The sequence below is a fragment of the Podarcis erhardii genome, assembly GCF_964252035.2.
Source record: "Podarcis erhardii genome assembly, chromosome: 11".
Lineage (NCBI taxonomy): Eukaryota > Metazoa > Chordata > Lepidosauria > Squamata > Lacertidae > Podarcis > Podarcis erhardii.
In genome coordinates, this window is record NC_138501.1 from 41,302,348 (window position 1) to 41,326,765 (window position 24,418).

The window sequence follows — 24,418 nt, forward strand, 5'->3', positions numbered from 1 at the left end:
GTAAAAACACCAGACAGCCCCCACAAATAACCCAGAGGTGCATTTTAAATAAAAGGACACATTCTACTCATGTAAAAACACGCTAATTCCCAAACCGTCCGCGGGACAGATATAGAAGGCGATTGGGCCAGATCCAGCCCCGGGCCTTAGTTTGCCTACCCGTGGGCAAAGTGGATGGAGAAACAAAGCAAAGAAACCAGGCTTGGCCTACGCATTTCTAAACCCGAACCTTGCCTTGATGCAATGTCTGAGCTGCACTTTATAAGTTAAGGGCTACAATCTATCAGGAATTTTAAAGGCAGCTTCAGAGTACAAATACTGATAATGCAGCTTAGACACCAGGTCTAGTTAATCCTTGACCTCTATAATAAATTCTGCCGAGTGAATGACTGTGTGGGAGGAATTCAGCACAGAAATAGAAAGCCAAAAGAGAAAACAAAGTCTGGCAGCAACACTCACCCATCATTGGAACATGTCAAAAATTCCTCCTTTATTTTGGGATGCCAACATCCTGAATTCAGCATCGCTGTGTGTCCCTAGAAAAGGCAAGCAAAGGTGTGCATATGATTAAAACTCCAGGCAGAATTATTTTTGTTGCCTGCTGTCAGAGTCACCCGTGGTCCCAGCTCACAAGAGACCAAAGTCCACTCCAGCTTATGTACAAAAGCTTTTATTGAAGAACATTATTAGCTTTACATCCGAGTTCCGTGACTCTACGTCTGTTACGCTTAGACCGCTGAAGTCCCCTCTGAGTCAGTCCCGCCTCTACACCAGTTTAAGAGGCTTGTACTGGTCCACCTCTTTCTCTCTTTCCTTTTCCGCAGGGTCTTTCTGCCCCCCTGTGTTCTCTCCCTTCGGGACTCTCCAGAGGCTGAATCCTCTGCCGCCTCCTCCCCCCTCCTTCGGGCTTTGGGACCAGGCTCCTCCCCAGGACTCTCTTCATTTCCGCGCGCCTCCCATTTTGAACTTGGCGCGCGTACGTTGCTCCTGACCTTCCCTTCGACAGTTACACCGCCCTCGATACTACTTTCCTCCCCTTCCGGCAGGACGTTTTGCCCTGATCTCCTTCCCCTCTCTGCTTCCTGTTCTGCTCCTTCTGACACACTGGTCACTCCTCCCCCCTCACTCCGTTCCAGCGGAGCAGCCGGTCTCGCTCTCCAACTCCCACTGGGGGTTCCCCCTTCGTTTCCCTGCTCCTGACTGCTTCCCCCTCTAGCTCCCCTTGGCTTGACCAGAGGGGCTCCCTTTTGGGAGTCCTCCGATTCACTGGACGGACTCATGGACAATCTTGGGTCATTGTCATCCTCTTCCTCGTCACTCTGGAATCCTTCCCCCTCACTCTCTGTCTCCTCCCTCATCTGCGTCTCTCTCCCTGAACCCCTGACACCTTCTTTCTTGACATTTCAGTTGGCAGGCACCGGGTACCCTCATTATTAAATACAATGATCAATCAAAGCTACAATACACAGGTATTTTACATTTAAGAGTTGTCACCTTTTCCACCCCCCAGTTTTACCTTCTTTCATCTCTGCTTATTCCACATCTATATAAAGCACTACTACTACTAGTAGTATATATAAATCACTACAACTATACAGGTGTCTCCTCAATAACATGGAGATTACGTTCCGGGGTACCATGTGTATACGTGAAATCGTGTATAGTGGGAAACACCATCTAAAAAGACGGTAAAACCCTCCAATTGCCTCCAAACCTCCTTCCTCAAACTTCAACTCTCCACAGGTCTCAAAGGTTGGTGCAAAACCTCCCGGGACTGCTAGCCATTTTCCCGCTCTTTTCACACCATTTTTGCAGTTTTCCTGCTCTTCTCAGGCTGTTTTCGCCCTTTTCACACCCTTTTGCAGTTGTTTGATTATTTCCTGGCAAATGTGCCAGGACTGTGTAACTAATCTGCATTTAGCTGGTTCCTCTTAATGCAGGAAAAGGGACACTTTTTCACCCCAGAGGCCTCATTCCCTTCTGGGGGCTACATGCCAGTGGTGGGAGGGGTCAAAGGCAAAAGTGTGTGGAGTAACAAACCTGCCCAGCGGAATGGTTTCTACGTGCTCCTGCAAGTTCCTTACTATCCCCACTGAGAACAGGGAAATGGTATGGAAAGTCACACTGCTCAAGTTCAGCATTCCTTTGCTTACCTTGGTGTTTGCCATGTCTACGATGTACTGGTCTCCTTTTACACACTCCATTACAGGGAAGCCATCTCTGTCAAGGACTTTGGCTTGGGAGTTGCCCGCAACAACAAGAATGACATCCCCTGTGCTGCTGTACTGCAGAGACTTGATCTGGTGGCTGAAAAATTAAGGGATGACGTTTCACTGGCGGGCTGTGCTTGTTTTAGAAAACATAAAACGAAGTAATGTTTGCCACCACTTTTCTACCAGGAAATAGTACTTCATTTGAAAGCAACCCGCTAACAAAAACACCTGGATCATAAATGGTAAGATCTAGCTACTTGAATGTAGCTACACTGACCGTAATCCAATGAATGTTTCCTGTGGAATCTCCCAGCACCAAAGTTCCCCAAACTTCTTTCAAGTTGAATACTTTGAAGGAAAGAAGTTTGTTTTCTAAACTCAAACGAGCTTCCAGTGGGACTGAAGACTCTTGTACACATGTGAATCCCTGGATTTCAGCCAATAACAATATAAATCTATGCAATGCAATTAACACACACAATTAGAGCCGTGTTAATAGACATCTGCTGTTTAGTGAAGCCCACAGGATGATGGAAACCTAGCTGCGTATCCCTGTGGACAGTTAATTCACTCCCTAGCTTAACCCACCTGCATGTGGACAAGACTGGACCCCAAATTAACACAACAGCAATTCAAAGGGACAAACAACAGCAAATGCATCATAAGCTGTGAGACCCAAAACCATATTAAAAAGCTAACCTGCAATCTCAACAACCATTTGTTTAGGCTCCTCTACCAACAGATGTCAAATTACATTTTATGTACGTCACTATCACATTACTAATCCTCAATTGATGTCACAAAATATATACATTTCTTCTTCCCGGAATTGCAGGCTGACATTTGGGGCAGTATCCAATAAAGTAGTTCTGCTAGCACAAGGATTTCTGCTTGCTCAGCCAACTTACTCTCCCCTCTCCTTTTCCTGTGCCCCTGCCAAAATCCAGGGGGAAACCCAGAAAAGTTTTTTTTTGGGGGGGGGGAGAGGAAAGGGAGGGGAAGTTCATTTGTGCTGTGTACCACCCTTTGTGCCAATTCCTTCAAGAATGGCTGTCACTATTCTAGACCAACTAACTGAAATCAAAATAGTTTTATCTTGGACTTGCTCCTAACAAGCATAATTAAAAAAGAACTTCCCAACAGTGATCCAACAAGACGAAGGCCATATCTCAATGGCAGAGCCCATGCTTTGCATGCAAAAAGTCCCAGGTTGCATCCCTGCTAGGCCTGAGAAAGACTACTACTAGAGATGTTGGGGATCCACTGACAGTCAGAGGTTTTGAACCACAACCCCCTTTTTTTCCTTAACTATTGGCCACATTGGCTGGGGATGATGGGAGCCGCTCTCCACCTTGCGTAAATTTAATTTGTGTGATCACAGCCAGTTGGCTGCCAAGTGCATAAAGCTGTGATTGTGCAAGTTAAATGTTTGCAAGTTGTGAGTCGACTGTAGCTTTTAAAAACCCTTTCCCCCCTTAAAAGCTACGTATAAATATATATATATATTCATGCTTAATTCCACCCCCCTCACCAGTTTTCCAAACTTAAGAAAAATGTAGAATGAAGTCAGCTGGACTAGCCAAGTTTTGGTGCAGGATGCTACTCATCTTATACCCGTCAGCCGAAATTATTTTTTTTTTTTTTTTTATAAATATTTATTAAGGTTTTTTTTTAAAATATAAATGCACACATAAAACAATCTTACTTTTATAACAACAAATTCTTCACTTCTTTGGACTCCCTCACGTCCCCCTCTCCCATTTACATCATTAAAAAAAAAATTTTTCCAAACAAATTATCAGCTTGTTTACAATCTCATGTCCACACATTCCAATATGATTTAACACTTTTTCCAATAAAATTTTTATATTTTCTTTAGTCTCACTTATCATCAAATTTAAATCTAGTTTAGTGGTGGCCAGTTTTTTATAATCTAGCATCCCGTCAGCCGAAATTAAAACCATTAAATCAAGATTTAATGTTGACATTAAGTACAGACAATGAAAGCCCTAAAGGTCTCATACATTGCCATATTCATTTACTGAGCTTCTCCCTCTTGTAAGGCGCTCCTGCAATGCTACCAAAGTGTTCTTTGGTTCAACAAGAAGTTTGAGGATTTGGTGTGAAAATGTTGCTAGAATAAAGTGATGGCAATCCACATTCCTCCACTACAATACTAGCACGTGCGGCTCTGCTCTGGAATCATGAGGACTGTTTTACTAGTAAAGGTAAAGGGACCCCTGACCATTAGGTCCAGTCATGGCCGACTCTGGGGTTGCGGCGCTCATCTCGCTTTATTGGCCGAGGGAACCGGCGTACAGCTTTCGGGTCATGTGGCCAGCATGACTAAGCCGCTTCTGGTGAACCAGAGTAGCGCACGGAAACGCCGTTTACCTATTTATCTACTTGCACTTTGACATGCTTTCGAACTGCTAGGTTGGCAGGAGCAGGGACTGAGCAACGGGAGCTCACCCCGTCGCAGGGATTCGAACTGCCAACCTTCTGATCGGCAAGCCCTAGGCTCTGTGGTTTAACTCACAGAGCCGCCCGCGTCCCTGTTTTACTACTTAAGTCCAAAGAGGGTCTTCCATCACACAACTGGCCCAAAAATATTTAAGTGTTCATTCAGAAGCTTCTGCAGAAGATGAAAGCAAGCTCCCAAATAGGGATAGAGATCCTGTGGCCCTTCAGATGTTGCTGGACAACTCTTGCTATTGCTAACCATTGGGCATGGTGGCCCTAGTATAAAAGAATACAGACATCCTCACCTCCAGTATAGAAGAATGGAAATCCCTTGTAACAAGTACGGTACAGTGTCAGATGCAAAGTGGACGAGGAAGCAACCGTTCCTCTCCTGAAGATTATTTCCCAAACAAACCATGTCTTGCATGAAATACAAGCCTGTGCTACCGAGGGAACCACAAAAACCAAAAGCTTTCCCTTAAGGAAAAAAAAAATTGCAGGCCTATGAACGAATTCTCCTAACTAGCTGGGCCATAGAAAAACCTCTAAATGCCCGTGTAAAGGATCCCACAAATGAAAAGCACATGGTATGAACTTGCACCAGATTTATCAGAACTACTGCTGTTATAATTATTTCACTTTAAAAAAAAAATACTGAAGTAAATTCAGTGCGTTTGCTTACTCTTTTAGCTTAGGCCTTTTTATATATTTTTTTTCTAAATTGACAAGTAAATAAAGCAGTAAGGATTTATAAGATCAGTTCTGCGGGTAAAAGGTATACACTCTGCCAAGGAGGGCTGTGTTTGAAATGTTTAGTAGCACTCAGGGTGGATTTCATTTAAATCAAATCAATTTAAATCATGATTTAAATCACTCATCAGTAAGACTTTATTTAAATCTTTTTTTTTTTTACAGAAAGACTCATTCTTGCTGGTATAATCTTAATATTTACAACCAGATAAAGGTTTCATTTTTTGAATGATAAATTTTCAGAGTAGTTTTTACCGTTATATCAAAAGTTACTGATTTGGTTATACTATTAGAAATACATAGGCAGATAATTATGAAATAATTGTGAGGTTTAACAAGTTATCTGTTTATATTTGGACAACTTTTCTGCTCTGCTTTATTGGAAGAAGAAAAATAATAATTTCCTTAATAACAATTTAAACAATTTATTTAACTAAAACAGTAACATTATAGCATATGTATCCATGTTTAACTGATGTGGTTAAACATTTTTTTTTAAACAAAACTTAGACTGAGTTTTAGCACACATGAAAAACTTAAAATAAATCCTTATTTCCTGATGAATAGTCTTTGGAGTATAATGTAACTTAAATAGAAACTATCTTTAGAAAGATTTTTCCTCCAAAAGCATTTTATTTTAAAAATCCAATTTAAATACAAAAATCCAAATTAAATTTAAAAGAATCTGATTTTTAATATATATATATTTTTAATCGTTGATTTTTATCCACCCTGGTAGCATTTCTTCAAACTTAGTTCGGCAGCTATGAGAACTGCAACAAGTAATTTTTGAAAAGTTGTTCCAGACTCTACCACCAACCTAATAGTAGAGATCAACTACAAGTTGCACCACCTCAGATTTATGCATTATGCTGCCCGAGGCAGATGAGAGTTGTAGTCCAACAATATCAAAAGGGCACCAGTTTGGTGAATACTGCTACACAGAGTTGCTATTAAATTGTTCTAAGTCAGGAGCATTGCTGGTGTAAGTTGGGAGGGAGTTGGAAGAGAGAAACATCAGGATGTACCATTCACATGGTTGCAAAGATCGAAAAGCTTGAAGAGATGCATCCATTCCAGCAAAATCCCAAAATCTAACATCATAGTCGTAGCCTCCAGTTATCAAACGAGCACCCGAGGGATCCAGTCCTAAAGCAGAGACCTAGAAAGCAAAGCAAACAAACCATTACCTGAACATCCAAGGAGAGATCCATTTAACTTTCAGGAGCCTTTCAATGTAATATTTTAAGTAAATGAAAGCTTGCATCAATTGCATATTTTAGAAAATGCCATGCATGATTCATTCTCTCCTCCAGTGTGTGCACTCATGTATGTCTGAAATGGGGGGTTTAATTCGTGTTTTTGATAGTTTCAATCCTGCATGATGGAGGAATTAAAGCTTCACTTGGGCCCTCTGAAGATCCCCGCAAAGCACCCCATAAATGCAGAAGATGGGAATGTACTCAGTTGCCCTTAACGTACTGCAGAGTGTTGAACACAATACAAAAAAATTCTGGTCTGACTTATCCTGTTATTTTCATTTGCTAAAAGAATGTGGCAGCTTTAATATTACAATACTCCTTAGGCCAGCACCATCCTGCCTCTTCCTTTTGTGACACAAAATGGCTTGCAAATTAGACTATTCCAAATGGAGCGCACTATATACTGAGTGCCACAGATGACAAAACCACATTAGGCAATCACTGCATATACAGCTGAAGCAGCTGTAAACTGTAAGTACAGAAAACATGACACTTATAGTATCTCAGCTGATTATGTAACACTTTCCACTGCTCACCTACATGTCAAAACTGTCAGGAGAAAATTTATCCCTGCAGTTTCAGTGGGAAAACCACTCCTGTTACAGGCAAGGCAACTGGAAAATTAATTAGGTTTCTGGAAAGGATCTTCAACGTGGGAAATCTTTTCTGATATTTCTCAGCTGCACAGGAACACAGTCATCAACAGCTTAAATTCATTAGTTTGAAGAGATACAGATGGGAGTCTCAGCAAATGGACCTTACATGAGAGTCGGAGAGTCAGCTGAAGGAAACAGTGGTCCTTAAAACTTGCCTCTGGGTAGCAAATCATGGAGTGGGGTGTGTGGGGAGGTTAGCAGCCAATGGCACAGCAAACTTGGTTTGACTACCAAGCACAGTGTGAACTATTCACAAAAAGTATCTATCTATCTTCAATTAACATCCCATCTTTTTTTTCCCCATCATGGAACCCAAGGCAATGTAGGTGTGGTCCCCAGGAAGTCACATCACCCATCCAGGCCTGACCAGACCCCAAGTTGTAGAGTTTCCATGGGACGTGGGTGGTGCTGTAGTCTAAACCACTGAGCCTCTTGGGCTTGCTGATCAGAAGGTTGGCGGTTCAAATCCCCGTGACAGGGTGAGCTCCCACTGCTCTGTCCCAGCTTCTGCCAACCTAGCAGTTCGAAAGCATGCCAGTGCAAATAGATAAATAGGTACTGCTGTGGTGGAAAAGTAAACGGTGTTTCCATGAGCTCTGGCTTCCATCACGATGTTCCATTGCGCCAGAAGCGGTTTAGTCATGTTGGCCACATGACCCGGAAAGCTGTCTGTGGAGAAACACCGACTCCCTCAGCCTGAAAGCGAGATGAGTGCCACACCCCATAGTCGCCTTTGACTGGACTTAGCCATCCAGGGGTCCTTTACCTTTACCTGTAGAGTTCCCTCTCCAACAGAGGTGTGTCTTCTTCACTATACAGCTTTCAGCGAGTACAAAAGAAACACCTCTTTACTCCCAAGAAGTGTGTTTTCAGGGCCCACCCTATTCCTGTGACTGTAACTTAATTTTCAATTGTTCTAACCTGCTCTGAACCTCCTGATGAAGGGAGGGAAAATTAATTAATTAATACAATATTATTAATTATGTCAGCTGGTCAACATGGATGGACAACATAGATGCCAAGACACTTACTGTTTTTGTCCCATGATGCAGTGTAATTTCATGTGAGTCAGGAATCTTCTTGACAGGATCCTAAGGAGGATAACACCGTTAAGAAAAATATTTATTTATACACATAAAAGGTTTTCTGCACAATAAAGAACAAAACAAAACACATTACAGAATTTTTTTGGGGGGGGTTACGAATTCTCATGGAATACCAAAGTGTACGCCTATACACGTTTACTCAAAAGTAAGATCCAATGAGCTCAATTGGCTTACTCCCAGGTAAATAGGAACCGGCTTGCAGCCTCAGGTACATTTCCAATGCCTTTCAAAGTCATAACAAAATAAAAAAATTCCTTCCAGTAGCACCTTAAAGACCAACTAAGTTAGTTCTAGGTATGAGCTTTCGTGTGCATGCACACTTCTTCAGATACACTGAAGAATCTGAAGATACACTGTGTATCTGAAGAAGTGTGCATGCACACGAAAGCTCATACCTAGAACTAACTTAGTTGGTCTTTAAGGTGCTACTGGAAGGAATTTTTTTATTTTGTTTTGACTATGGCAGACCAACACGGCTACCTATCTGTAACTTTCAAAGTCATGATTGCCTTTCCCAGCTTCATAAATAATGAGTGCAGATTTTGGTGGATCTTTTATTTCAGGATTGTCGCAATTACCTATGATCAACATAAGTGTTTGTGCACATGTGTGTGAGAGAGAGATAGGAAAAGAAGTTTGGTTGTCTGGAGAGGTCACTTCCTGGTTCGCATGGAGAAGCTGTTTTCAGTGGAGCTCAGCAACAGAAGAGAGCAGCACTGGAGTGTTGAAATGTTGACACCCTATTCATTTTGTGCCCAGGGCAACTGCCCCGTGGCCTTCTCGCACACTTCACCACTGCTTTAGTCAGGAGTCTGTTCCAACCCTACCTGGAGATGCCAGGGATTGAACCTGGGTTATTTGCTAGTGAAATACAGCCCTTTCTCATATCTGTCCCTCAAAAAAGCTCTTCTTTCCACTTCCTTCGCTAACAGCCCAATCCCTCCAACTGAACAAACAGCTCACTAGCACCTAACTGAAAAAGAACCCCTATTCACTTCCCACCAATCCAGACTGAGAAAGCCTCTCCTCCTCACAGAGGGGAGGAGTTGTGAGCAGGAGCCATTTCCCGCATTGGCAGGGGGAGTTCAGGCCCCTGGCCCAGCTGGCCTGGCTGCCACGCCTCGCCCCCAGGTAGGCAACCAATCAGGTGGAGGGTTGAGCCACTCAAATGTGGCCGCAGCAGCACTTCCCTTTCATTTTGCTGCTGGTTTTCGTCGGATCACCCACCCACCCTCCCTTTACAGTGGTACCTTGGGTTAAGTACTTAATTCGTTCCAGAGGTCCATACTTAACCTGAAACTGTTCTTAACCTGAAGCACCACTTTAGCTAATGGGGCCTCCTGCTGCCGCCGTAGCACGATTTCTGTTCTTATCCTGAAGCAATGTTCTTAACCCGAAGCACTATTTCTGGCTTAGTGGAGTGTGTAACCTGAAGCGTATGTAACCTGAAGCGTATGTAACCCGAGGTACCACTGTAGTTCATTGCTTGGTTCTTGACATTGATATGGACCTGTGGTTGGTCGTCTTGGTTGTTCAAGGGGCCTGTAGGAATTTTTATCCAACTGGCAAATTGGCACCAGCCACTTGGTTTTTCGCCTACCTCGTAGCAAATCGTCACAACTTGTAGGTGTTGGCGGTTAGGCATTGAATTATGTTTGTGTATAGGAGGGCAGGGTGTGGCCATTGCCTACCTCTCCGCTTTATGGGTATTCCAGTAAAGGAATCCGGCGGTCGTGGATCCTGTCCGACGCCCTTGCTGGTGGCTAGGGCCATGGCACGACCCCCGGTGACATCAGGGGGAGCTTTCAGTTGTATTTGAATCAACAGGCTCCTCCCACTGGTGGTTATCCCTTGTTAGACTCACCCCTCCCTGAGGGGGTGGAGTCACGCTCTGTTGTTTTATCCAATGCCTAAGCCAATACCCCTCACATGCTGTAATCAATAAAGTTGTGGCCTTTTTTTAGACCATTAACCTAATATACTGTGTCCATGAGCCTTTCTCATCCCCAAGCGGGTGGCGGGCCCTTGAATCACAAGCTCTTCCAGCCAAACACATTTAGACATCTTCTGATTGTTGCTTTTAATCCAAACAGAACCTAAGCTTTCTCAATTCTCTCTTCTCCTCCATCTTGTCTCCTAATTCTTTGTGCTACCCCTCAACAATCAATTACAACAAACCATGTCCACAACAAAAACAACATTTAACCAGCAAATTGGACTTTACCGTAGAATCAGCTCAAGTTTTTTTGCCTTCAAAAACGTGAGAGCCTTCAAAAGTTATATGTACCCCACCTCCAGCCTGAAAGCAGCGCAGACCACTTCGTTCACCTGCATGCATACGCCCAGTATACTAATGCAAAGTTGTATGGCTGTGGTTACTTGAAAACTGATGGCTACCAACAAGAATCTTCAAAAAGTACAGTGCCAGAGGAAACTCAGGTCAGCCTTCCCCAACGTGATGCCCTTCAGATATCTTGGACTATAACATCTCTAGCCAGCATGATCATGACTGGAATTGATGGGAGTTGTAATCGGAAACATCTGCAAGGCAACATAATGGGGAAGGCAGGCCCAGGTGAACCCGGGGGAAAGTAAGAGGCAGGAAATAAGAACACACACAAGTATTTGAAAAGACGTCAGAGCAAGAACGGTGGGTTATAAAACTTTATATAAATAAGTACAGAAAGCAAACATGACAGAAGAATGAGCTCTAAACAGGTGCCTTTGACTAGCTTGCCAATAGCTCCATGCACTTTTACAAGGCACTGTGAGGAGGCTGGAGCCAAAGGGAGCAAAGAAGCTCAAGTAATAGACCTTTTAAGCTGTGCCAAGGATCAAATCCCATCATACAGATATCAAGCGACATCGGCAACTGCCACCTGCACGTCATAAAAAACAACAACCCCAAACATGCAAATTTATCCCTGGAATTCCAAGAGCAAGTTGCCTGAAGTACATTCTTGAGAGAGAGAACATTAGCTGCGCAGTCCAAGGGATTCCGGAGTTTTAAACAAAATTGTTCAATCAAAACAAAAATTAAGATAACAACCTCCCAGGACATGGCTTGGCGAAACATCTCTTAATAACAGCCAAATATTTATGAAGAATCGGCATGACCCGTTCCCTTTTAGTAACTCCAAAGTTCCTAAATTATAGAATATACTATAAATATCTCCATGCCCACCCAAAAAATGCCTATATATGAACAGAATTTCAGTTGCAAGTTGAGATGTATCCAAAAGGAGAATATATTGGGATCCCAAGGAAAACATTTAGGTAGTATATTTTAACGAGTGATGACTTCTGTGACAGAAGGTACTCTATTCCAGTGAGTGTTGCCATTAGCCTGACTAACTGTGGTAAGAACCTCTATTGAGGTCACTTATAATTTCACATGATCCTATTTCCATTGTCCACATGAGGTGGCACAAGGAAGCACCAAGGCTTACAGTTGTTGTTGAAAACAAAACAAAACCCTTGACTGAAAAATCAAACCCTGGAAATAGGGACCCCAAGGAGGACTGAGTATGCTTAGTGGCCACAGAATGCTGGCGGGCTGTGGGCAGGGAACAAAACACAGTATCATAGGTTGCAAGTTGGTAGACAGGATGAGCATCTCCGTGGCCTTGGCCTTTAACATCGAGCAACTGAGTTATTAAAAGAAGGGTTAAATCAGCCACTCTTGTCCAATGCTTCTGGTGCAATTCAAACAGAGGGCACATCAAAACACACTGACTATACAGCATTATCCAAACCAACTAATACAGTGGCAGAGGTCACAACCAGAAGCCACAACCAGGTCACATCTCACTGATCATATACCTCACATGCCAGATATAGAGAGGGAGGCATACAATGCAGGACTGGGGGGGGGGGGTTACAAATATCTATCACATTTTAGTGGTCTGGTTCAGACATAGCAATCCACCTTAGTTGACTGTTACAGCATCAGTACGAGCCCTGGGCTGGCACATAAGACAATTGAAGCTACTGTTCCTGAAAAAGGGACATGGGTGGCACTGTGGTCTAAACCACTGAGCCTCTTGGGCTTGCTGATCAGAAGGTTGGTGGTTTGAATCCCCGCAATGGGGTGAGCTCCCGTTGCTCTGCCCCAGCTCCTGCTAACCTAGCAGTATGGAAGCACACCAGTGCGAGTAGATAAATGGGTACAGCTGTGGCAGGAAGGTAAACAGCGTTCCGTGCTCTCTGGTTTCTGTCACGGTGTTCCGTTGTGCCAGAAGCAGTTTAGTCATGCTGGCCACATGACCCGGAAAGCTGTCTGTGGACAAACGCCGGCTCCCTGGGCCTGAAAGCGAGATGAGCGCCACAACCCCATAGTCGCCTTTGAGTGGACTTAACTGTCCAGGGGTCCTTTACCTTTTTACTGTTCTGGAATAGTAACAAACCATGGCTTGCTGTTGTGCTTTAACTGATGAAATATATCTGAGGAAATGTATCAATGAATTCCAGGCTCAGTGAAGAATATCCAGAGGTAGAAAACTCTTAACATATGGCTGCCCAGTTATTGCTTAATAACCTTCTACAAAGCGATCTTACTGTTACCAATGCTCTACTAATGTTAACCTATAATCTACCATCCTGAAACCTGATATCCTGGAATGTTTTATTTTATTTATTAAATTTGTATACCACTGCTCATTTGAACTATGGTTGGGGCTACCTCTCATTTTCCAAGTTTAGACACACCCTCAAATCATGTTACAGATAGGTAGCCGTGTTGGTCTGCCATGGTCAAAACAAAATAAAAAAATTCCTTCCAGTAGCACCTTAAAGACCAACTGAGTTAGTTCTAGGTATGAGCTTTCGTGTGCATGCACACTTCTTCAGATACACTGAAACAGAAGTCACCGGACCTTTCTATATAGTGAGAAGGTGGGGAGGGGTATTACTCAGAAGGGTGGTGGGAATGGGTGATTGGCAGATAGCTGCGATGAGCCTGTTGACGACTCTTAACGACTGCAATAGGTCTAACAGGAAAAAGCAAGGGGTGAGAAGGTGAAAAATGGCTTTGTCATGTATAATGAGATAAGAATCCAATGTCTTTGTTCAAACCAGGTCTCTCCATAGTTTTAAGTTTGGTGATAAGTTGCAATTCAGCAGCTTCTCTTTCCAGTCTATTTCTGAAATTCCTTTGTAATAGAACAGCTACTTTGAGATCTTGTATAGAATGTCCTGGGAGATTGAAGTGTTCTCCTACTGGTTTTTCTGTCTTGTGGTTCCTCAAATCATGGTTTGCCACAATCCAGGAACAGATACTTTCAATTTCTTATTCCCATGAAGACGAATAGGATCGCATAAGCCAGAGGATCACACCAACTTGTTCATGTAACAAACTGAACATACACTATTGCTATGTGCGAACAAGCCCAAGAAAGTGTCTACTTCCAGTCACCAACAGAAAATGATCCAACCCCACATGCAACATACTTATAATTTTCCTAATATGATGTTGATTGGGGCTGAATAGCAGCACCCATCTGTCAAATTTGGCCCAAAAGCCTAGATTCTAATAAGGATCTGGCCTCTGGAGTCAAAAAGGCTCTGACGCAGAGGCAAGGTTTGAACATACCAGCAATCGTAACCAGACTGTTTTTGTTTGCCATTCTAAATAACTGGCACTGTACCACCTAATTTCTTGCTAACCCCATTAGCTTATATTAAATTATGTTTCGGGGTGGACATCAAAAATAAAATCTAATTTAAAATGCTTTCAGTCTGTACTACGGTACTGCAGTGATCAATGCTTTATATAATTCCAAGGCTAATAACCATTCTTCTCCGCTTTATCAGACACAGCTGATGCATGATCACAAATAGAACTTCCTGCTAAAACTGATCAAAGCCTGGAAAACAAAACAATTAAGCTGTGTTTAAGCACAGGAGCAAGGGAAGGAGCAAACTGTTGAGGCATTAATGTGAATTCCCAGCAGCTAGAAGAGTATGAGCCGCAAGCCAATAGCTATAGACAGCTATTAACTAAACCAGGTATCCTCAAACTCAGCCCTCCAGATGTTTTGGGACTACAACTCCCATCATCCCTAGCTAACAGGACCAGTGGTCAGGGATGATGGGAATTGTAGTCCCAAAACATCTGGAGGACTGAGTTTGGGGATGCCTGAACTAAACCAAAAGGTAGGAAGGAAGATGTGGTCAAAGACCAAGCTGAAATTATTGCTTTGGGGCCACTGCTGCTCCTGATTCCCTCCTATATGCTAAACAAGAAACAGACCAAAGGTTATCTGTAAGCTATTTCCGCAAATTAAAAGGGGGCGATTCACACACTTTTATCAGATAGAAGTAAGTTAGCCTGAATGGCAATGGACTAATTCTCACAAACAGAGGGTAACAGTAATGGAAGGAAGGGGAAAGTACATGCGCCCAAGGGCTTTTGGTGACTTGTTTTGCTCCGGGCAATCTATGAGCTGTAATCAGTGGCTAAATTCCTTTTCCTGGCACTCATGTGTCGGAAACGTATAACTGAATTCCTTGATGTGGGTTATCTGTGAGAGGTTTAGTACTGTGGCCCTACCTTATTATGTACCCCTATGATGTTTTAGTTTATAACTCTGTATTGTGTTTTATTTCTGACTATCGGTCGAATAAAGGAAATTGAGTATTGAGCTGTAATCAGAGTTTGTTCTTGGTTTACCACTGGTGGTTTGTCGGAGGAGACAAACCAAAAGCCTGGGTTCAGACACTACCCTAAGCCAAACTATGCCTTAGCCTTGGGTAGTATGGCAACAGCAGCAGGACTGGGGAAGGAGCATAGCACTCTTTGCTCTGGGAATCCACACATTCACTTGTTCATGCAAAACCATGGTTTAGTGTGGCATTACATGCATACAGGTTCAGTATTGTAAAATTCTGCTCCACGGTTTATCTGGGACACCTTAAAGAAACCCTAAAAAACTCAAAGGTTTCTAATTAAATCTACCCAATTACCCATTCCAGCCCTGACAGAAACTAGCGACAGAAATACATTTCAGTTCATCAAGTAAGATATCAGAGCTAAGTGGAAAGATTTAAATGGCAAATTCACAAAACCTCTCACAGGTATTTTTAAACCCTTGGAAAAATGCCTGACATACTGCAGGAAGGAAGGAAGGAAGGGCAATTTCATGTGGAGCATGCACAGCTGGTTCCAATCCTATTACTGTTTTGATTAGTAATTCTCCCATGCCACCCATAAATTGCCTTCAAAACATTAATATTTAACCCACATTACGAACAGCCGTATAACAGCACATTTCTATGTAATGGGATATGACAAAATAAATGGCTAGATGACCAGCATTGTCTGTATAGAAGGGAAATATTGTTATAGACCTGCGAGGCCCAAGCTTGACACAAAAAAACTCTTTAAGGCTGCAATCCTCTCGTACAGGGGAAAAATAAATATTTGCCAGGCCCGGTCACCCGTGCTGGTCCCATATAGGCCGATAGAAAGCACATTCTCCTCTCCATCCTGCATCCAAGAAGCAAGCAGAATTATCAAGAATTCAAGGACACATTTCAGCCATGCAAAAACACTCAAGGAGAATGAAAAGCAGGACTAGAAGGAGAACGGTGTAGTCTGGAAAAAGTGCAGAGGGTCAGACAGAGATGCCTATGACCCTCAGGCCTGAGGTTCCAGATTCTCATTTATTTCCATCAGTGATGTTACAGGGGTTGACACCAAATGATTTCTGCCCATTTGCATTATGGAAATCCATAATTTCATTTTATAAATTTCATTTGCCCTGTGGAACTTGCAGTTTTCTTAAACGTTTTTAAAAACAGGTATCTCTCTGAGTGGAGCAAAATTAATTGGGAATAATTGCTGTTCAAATATTGCTATATTTTAATCTGTAGGTAAGTAATTAGTTTAGCAGTTTGAAAGTACGTCAAAGTGCAAATAGATAAATAAGTACCACTCTGGCGAGAGGGTAAACGGTGTTTCCCTGCACTGCTCTGGTTTCATGAGAAGTGGCTTAGTCATGCTGGCCACATGACCCAGAAAAACTGTCTGCGGACAAACGTCAGCTCCCTCGAGATGAGCGCCACAACCCCAGAGTCGTTCGCGACTGGAGTTAACTGTCAGGGGTCCTTTACCTTTTTAAGTAATTAGTTATATTAGTTATGCCATAAACATAATTATTTTGTTATTTCTGTTATTTGTTTATTCCTCCAATACCCCACTTTTCCTTTGAAGAACTCAAAATCCCATATCCGGATAGCCTACTTTACATTTATAGTACTTTAGAGTGTTTAAAGCACCAATGGGGAACTTGTGACTTTCCAGATGTTGTTCAACTCCAACTCTAATCAGCATGGCCAATGGTCAGTGATGACAGCAGCTGTAGTCCAACATCTGGAGGACCACAAGTTTCCCATCCCTGCTCTAAAACTACTCAAAAACATCATCTCAGCGATCCTGACAACAGCCTTGTAAAGTTAGGTAACCATTATCCTCACGTTGCACATGGGAGAGGGAGAAGAGTTTAGTACTTTGATTAACTAATTAATAAATAAATAGGGTGATATTTGAATCAGAAACTTCCTGGTTCGGTTCAGTTTTGTGAAGCCCAATCCTGCGCACTCAGAAATATGTCCCGCTATATTCAATGTAGCTCAGTCTCAATTATGTGAGCGTCGGCTTAACCGCTATGCTACATACAGGTGAAAATTAGAATATCGTGGAAAAGTTCATTTATTTCAGTAATTCAACTTAAAAGGTGAAACTAATATATGAGATAGACTCATGACATGCAAAGCGAGATATGTCAAGCCTTTATTTGTTATAATTGTGTTGAACATGGCGTACAGCTGATGAAAACCCCAAATTAACAATCTCAGAAAATGTCATCAGCTGGTGTTGGTCCACTGTGCTTCATTAAGTCCGGGGTCAACACAGCCGTCTACCAGAAGATTTTGGAGCACTTCATGCTTCCCTCCACAGATGAGCTTTATGGGGATGCTGACTTCATTTCCAGCAGGACTTTGGCACCTGCCCACACTGCCAAAAGTACCAAACCCTGGTTCAATGCCCATGGGATTACTGTGCTTGATTGGCCAGCCAACTCACCTGACCTGAACCCCATAGAGAATCTATGGGGAATTGCCAAGAGACAGATGAGAGACATGAGACCGAGCAATGCAGAAGAGCTGAAGGCTGCTATTGAAGCATCCTGGTCTTCCATAACACTTCAGCAGTGCCACAGGCTGATAGCATCCATGCCACGCCGCATTGAGGCAGTAATTGATGCAAAAGGAGCCCAAACCAAGTACTGAGTACATATGCATGCTTCTACTTCTCAGATGTCCAATATTGGTCTATTTGCAATCCTTGTTTTGCTGATTTCATTTAATATTCTAATTTTCTGAGATTATTAATTTGGGGTTTTCATCAGCTGTATGCCATGATCATCACAATTATAACAAATAAAGGCTTGACATATCTCGCTTTGCATGTCATGAGTCTATCTCATATATTAGTTTCACCTTTTAAGTTGAATTACTGAAATAAACGAACTTTTCCACGATATTCTAATTTTCTGAGTTTCACCTGTAAATTCACATTATTTGTTAAGAATCTGATATTGGAGCCAGGGCTGGTGGTCCTGTCCCACTCCAGCCTCCAACAGTCTCAGCCAGCATGGACAATGGTCCACCAACATTTGGATAGCCGCATGTTCCCTACTCCTGCCCTGTACTGAATCATAGAATAATGGCCTTAAAGCAGCCCATTCCTACCTTTCTGCCTCACTTATTCATGCATACACAAGCACAGACTCTTCTGCCAGAACATCTATACAGCATCAGTGTTAGAAACTGAGATATGAAAGCTAGGAGCTAAATGGCACCTTAAACCTAGGTTATGGGTGCAACAACAGAATGTCTAGGCGTGCTCTTCTTATAACAAGAATACAAAACTGAAAATGAACGAACTGCAGCTAAAATATTATGCTAATTTTTCACATGATCTAGTCCTTTCCCTGCTCACTCACCACCACCCCTCCAATATTCTTAAGAGGGTCTCTTCTCTAGTCTTCAGAGAGTAGCTGGAAGTGGGGAGGCAGAAAAAAGTCCTCCTTTCCTTCCACTCTGCTGTTTTAACCTGAAATCTTAGGCACAGTACTGCACCCAGAGCTCAGAAATGGCTCTCACTAATAAAATTCTCTATTGCATAGTATGTCTAGAACAATGGGAGTTTCAAATACTGTACAGCATGGCCTATCCTACTCCATATGGAGTAAAATAATTTCTAGGTTATCCAAGTGCAGTATTTCAAGCCCAGTGCTTGTACCGTAAGCCATCTATTTTTCACAAAGACCAGGTCAAGTGATACTGGTGTTTTATTCTGAGCTCCTCATCTCTGCAAATGCCACTTCAATGAGAACAACGACACAGGTTCAGTTTGATCATTGTGGACTGTATTACCAAGCACCATTACAACTCCAGCTTGCCAGAGCTGTGAATGTTTGGATATGGGCTTGGTTCTTTCGATGAAAGATAAGGGGTAGCAGATGCAGGATTAACAAATGTATTTATATTCCATGCACACTGATCTTTAGTTTTAACACTACATACCAGCCCTTAGTCTGGGGCCCACACTGCTAACTGGTGTACCAATCATTCCCTTCCATCATTACCACACCCCACCAGTGATGCTCTCCTCCTACTGTACATAACAAGCATCTCATGCAAGCGTTATTTTGGCAAATTATCATAGCTGAATATGACCCTCTCTGGAACCCCCATTAACTCAGGGTCCCACTTCTGCATTTACAGGGTTGTTACCTCTCAGAGGCTGGTGGACTTGGTCCACATTAGCTGAGAATCAGGGTCAAATGCAAACTTCCTGCTATTACATTCATGTAGGTCGCCGTGTTGGTCTGACGCAGTCAACATAAATAATAACATTGTCCTGTAGCACCTTAGAGACCAACTAAGTTTGTTCTGGGTATAAGCTTGGTATCTGAATAAATGTGCATGCACACGAAAGCTTAGTATACCCAGAACAAACTTAGTTGGTCTCTAAGGTGCTACTGGACAATTTTTTTAATTTATTCCTGCTATTAAGTTCTTTGATTCCTTTAGTTATGGGAAGGCATGGACCAAGCTTAGTATGATCCAGTCCTTTCTTGTAAATGTGACAAGCTTGAAAGGGATGGGAATTTGGAATTCAGACTTGAGTGGAATGGCAGGACTGTTTTCAGACCCTAATGAGGCGACATGGTGGAGGAGGAACAGAACAAAGCTTGTGTGTGGAGACTGCCCTAGACTGTGTTAGTCAAGAATCCCAGTTCTAGTTGCCTCGCCTCCCAAAGGATGTTGTGGAGCTGGAAAAGGTTCAGAAAAGGACAACCAGAATGATCAAGGGGCTGGAGCAACTCCCTCTATGTGGAACATATGAATTTAGGGGGGGAAGTAAGGAGGGATATAATGATAGAAGTGTATAAGATTGTGCATGGAATGAACAAAGTGAATAGTGTTAAATTTTTCTCCTGCTCTCATTTTACTAGAATTCAGATATCCAGGTAAGCTGAATGTTGAAAGATTCAGGACAGACAAAAGTTAACATAGTTAAAACTCTGGAACTTGCTCTTACAAGTGGTAGTGATGGCCACCAACTTGGATTACTTTAAAAAACATGGATCAGATAGATTCATGGAATATAATTCCATCAGGGGTCACCATCCATGATGGCCATGGTTTTCATCCACAGCTGGATGAGGTATGCCTCTGAGTACCAGTTTTTGGGGAGCACAAGTGGGGAGACTGCTATGGCACTCATGTCCTGCATGGGTATCTGGTTGGCCACTGTGGAAACAGGATACTGGACTAGATGGACCTTTGGCCTGATCCAACAGGGCCTTTCTTCTGCTGAAATGATAAAGTGCTTGAACCTCACTTGGAGAAGAGAAGGAATAGATGGAAATGACTGGCAGAATCCGAGACCAGGGAGAAGAGTCGGTGGAAGAAGATTGGAAGAAATTTAAAGATTATCTACAGAAACACTGTAAAATTATTGAATGTTAAAATGATGTTGGAATGAAACGAAGTGGTTTTAGCAATAAGGTTAAAAGGAATATGTAAAAAGGGATTGATATTAGATGAAAATTCAAAATTATAATACGTGAAGACAAAGAACTAAGAGAAAATAGAGAGGGTATGGATTTGCTGAATTAACTATTTGAATTGGAATACAAAAAAGGGAGTGTGAGGAAGTCAGGAAAATAAGTAAATGAACTGTAAGATATAGAAAGAGGGATTTGTTTTTAATTGTTTTTGGTTTTTTCCTATTTTTTGTAGTGTTTGTATCTTTTGTGTTTTCTTTTTATCCTTTTTGTAATTTCTTTTTTGTGGAAATTTTAATAAATATTATTTTTATAAAAAAAAGAGAAGAGAAGGAATAGGGACTGCTAGATGGCTAAGCATCTGCCCTTAAGCCCCACAGCATCAGGCTGAAGGTAGCTTCTGGTCTACCCTCCTTGAACATCTTCTACAGTCTAGGAAGAGCTGCTTTCCTTCCTAGGCTTCTCCTTGGTTTTGTACCCACTCTGAGGTACAACCTGGAGTACTACCAAACAATCTTCCTGTTATGTCCTGTTCACCACCAACACTTCCCTGTTCAGTGAAAATCCTAGTGTTCCACTCAAGTAAGTCCTACTTCCAAATCTCTCCACATTCCCAGAGTAACATGTTTTCAATCAATAAATGATTGCAGGTTTATTCAACTTCAAAGCCACAGCAAACAGCAAATGCCACCCTGGACAAACGCCAGCTTTGTCCTCAATGCTTCTTTCAATCTCTCAGCCATATCTTAAATGAAATGCATATGTAAAAATCACACCTAGGATACACATTCCACCGCGTTGTGCATTTTTGTGCAAGTCAGCTATGAGGGTACTTAAAATAACACTTGGGGTAAAATAATTTTGCATGCATTACAGCTTTAAAACTAATAATAATGAACAAAGTGAAACTGATATAGTTCTTAATAGTAGTTGTTTAGAGCTGTAGTACCAACCCTAGCTCCCAGCCCCAATGCTACAAGCAACTTATTGCAAACCAACCTACTGAATGAGGAGCAAAACTCCTCAGAAACAGGCAGCCTGAAACGCATTTGCGTGCCAGCCTTACAATAAGAAAGTGCCTTTTTTCTGAACAGCAGAAAACAGGAATTGATCTGATTATTGTAGGGTCAAAACGGCACGGCTGATTGTAAACAGACGTAGAATTCCTTTTCCACTAAACTCCTGACAAAAATCGTACGGATGAGACAACTGCAATGACAACATGGGTCGATCTGAATCTGTTTTGGGGATGGAAAGAAAAATGTTGAATGACAAACCATTCAACCTTGTTCTCATGGAGATTAATGTTGATGATATTATGGAATAATAGTAATAATAAATCTTTCAACTGAATCTAGTGAAGAATAAAACCTGCATAAGATCTTTCTTCTTTGCCAATCTACTAATTTAAAATCTCCCTGCCTTATTATACTTGATGTGTTTGTCAGTCTCTCTTTCTCTGTTTTATGCCATGGTTTTAGATAGACAGATAGAAAGCCACCTACACTTCTAACATGGAAATACAGACATCTTTTTTAAAAATAATAATAATAAATAAATAAGTGAGCATCCTTGCATCTTGAGCAAAAAGACCTGATGCTCTTTACCCACACAGCCAGCCTGTCCCACTAACTCCTGCCCACATCACTACCAAATGACAGTCACAGCCTTCATCTTTAGTACCGATTTCGGCACATATCTGAGCAGAGAAAAACTGAAAACACTCCATGCAAAGGTTAAGAAACTAATTTGTTAGCCAAAAGCAAAAATTAAGAAAACTAGTTTAGTGACTGTTACAGACAGAGCTTTTTTGTCTGGGGGGGGGGACACAGGGGTACGCATACCACTAAACATTTTGCGAATCTAAGTTTGGCCTCATTGAGGGGCAGTATTTCAATATGAGTAGGAATATGAAACATTTTTTTTTTAAGGAAAAAAGCACTGGTTACAGGGATAAAAATCTTTTTTAAGTGTTACCAGTGACTTTATAAAGAAAAGCAAAATAACTAAAAACTGTGGCTTCCAAGCCATTTAGTTCCTTTGTCGTGCAAAAGGAACAGAATTAAACCATGTTGCGTCAAACACTGACATCAGTTTTGCATCAGATTATACACAACTACTTTTAAGTATTAAAAATACAGTGGTACCTTGGGTTAAGTACTTAATTCGTTCTGGAGGTCTGTTCTTAACCTGAAACTGTTCTTAACCTGAAGCACCACTTTAGCTAATGGGGCCTCCTGCTGCTGCCGTGCCGCTGCTGCACAATTTCTGTTCTCATCCTGAAGCAAAGTTCTTAACCTGAGGTAATATTTCTGGGTTAGTGGAGTCTGTAACCTGAAGCGTATGTAACCTGAAGCGTATGTAAACCGAGGTACCACTGTACAGTAAATGAATGGCTATCCCTTTAAGGCTTCATTGCATTCAAACATTTTTTTCTATAATACCTACACAGTAAAACAACATACCATCAATAAATCTTCACAAATAGTATTTCCAAAAATGTAGCAAAAATGTTAAATAGCACTAACGTTCAAAATTGTCACTCAGAATACCCGTCGGGGGTTAAATTGAAAGGTTTACATATGATTCAATCAAGTAACAGCCTCATAAAAGTGATGTTTAAAAAATGAATCTTAACTTTATGACTGCTGTGTTCCTTTGGGGAAAGCAATTTGGTATGATTTGTGAAAGGAAGTTGAACATGTTACTTTTTGCTTATAAGGTTTTTATATTCCTTTTTTTTTTTTTAAAGGTGCACATATTACTTTATACAGCTGTGAATGATGACTGCAGACATTTACCCATATCTTAAAAAGCGCTCAAAAATTCTGTTCATGTGAGAATGTTCAATGAATTACAATCCAGGAGAGGGAGAAACAAATAAAAAGGAAAAGGAAATCAGCTGAATCCACCTATAAACAATATATGTGTGTTAAAGTATTAGAGAACAGCTGCAAAACTAACAAATTATTTTATGTTTAATGTCCCTTCAACTGAGGATCAAACCGTATTAAAATAATGCTCAACAAGCGGAAACCTGCTTTTCTAAGGAAACTCCAAATATAAGAAGCAAAACTTCTCTTCTTCGAAATGTGATCACCTAAAAGTGAGTAGCTAGTATAAATCTACCTAACACTTAAAACCATTGGTCTTTAAAGAAGCAAACACTTGTTGAATTATTTCTCGAAGCAAGCATTACAATACAGTGGTGCCCCGCAAGACGAATGCCTCCCAAGATGGAAAACTCGCTAAACGAAAGAGTTTTCCGTTTTGGAGGCACTTCGCAAAAGGAATTTCCTATGGGCTTGCTTCGCAAGACGAAAATGTCTTGCGAGTTCCTGCGGGTTTATTTTCCTCCCCCCCTTTTTCTAAGCCGCTTATCCGCTAAGCCGATAAGCCGCTAAAAGCCGCTAAACCGCTAATAGCGCTAGTCCGCTAATAGCGCTAATCCGCTAAGCCGTCAATGGGCTTGCTTCGCAAGACGAAAAAACCGCTAGACGAAGAGAATCGTGGAATGGATTCTTTTCGTCTTGCGAGGCACCACTGTACTATGGATGTCCTAAGGAAACATCCATATGAACCACTACATGGAAATAAAAGGGAACAAATTCAGAGTCCAAAACAAGAACTACAAACAATTAACAGTTTGAGAAACTTTGCAATATGAAACTGTGGTGAACTCCTACATCCCAAAATAGATCAACAGCACCACCTAGAGCAGGGAGGGGAACCTGTGGCCTGCCATATGTTCCTGAACTACAACTCCCATCAACCCTGACCACTGATCAAGCTGCCTGGAGCTGACTCCCAACAGTCTCAATTTCCCATAAGTTTAGTAAGAAGGACTTGCCGATCAGAAGGTCAGCGGTTCGAATCCCCGCAACGGGG

At 41.9% G+C, this 24,418-nt stretch overlaps 1 protein-coding gene across 1 annotated transcript in view; it reads right to left on the reverse strand.

Moving 5' to 3' along the window:
• The window catches only part of WDR70 (WD repeat domain 70), a 118,225-nt gene that overhangs the window by 86,568 nt on the left and 7,239 nt on the right, over positions 1 to 24,418 (reverse strand). Inside the window, exons 6-9 of the mRNA XM_081881496.1 lie at positions 8,376 to 8,435; positions 6,455 to 6,588; positions 2,154 to 2,307; positions 460 to 536 (exon numbers count right to left, since the gene is read on the reverse strand). Coding sequence (XP_081737622.1) covers positions 460 to 536; positions 2,154 to 2,307; positions 6,455 to 6,588; positions 8,376 to 8,435 — 425 coding nt within the window. The remainder of the gene's footprint in view (positions 1 to 459; positions 537 to 2,153; positions 2,308 to 6,454; positions 6,589 to 8,375; positions 8,436 to 24,418) is intronic.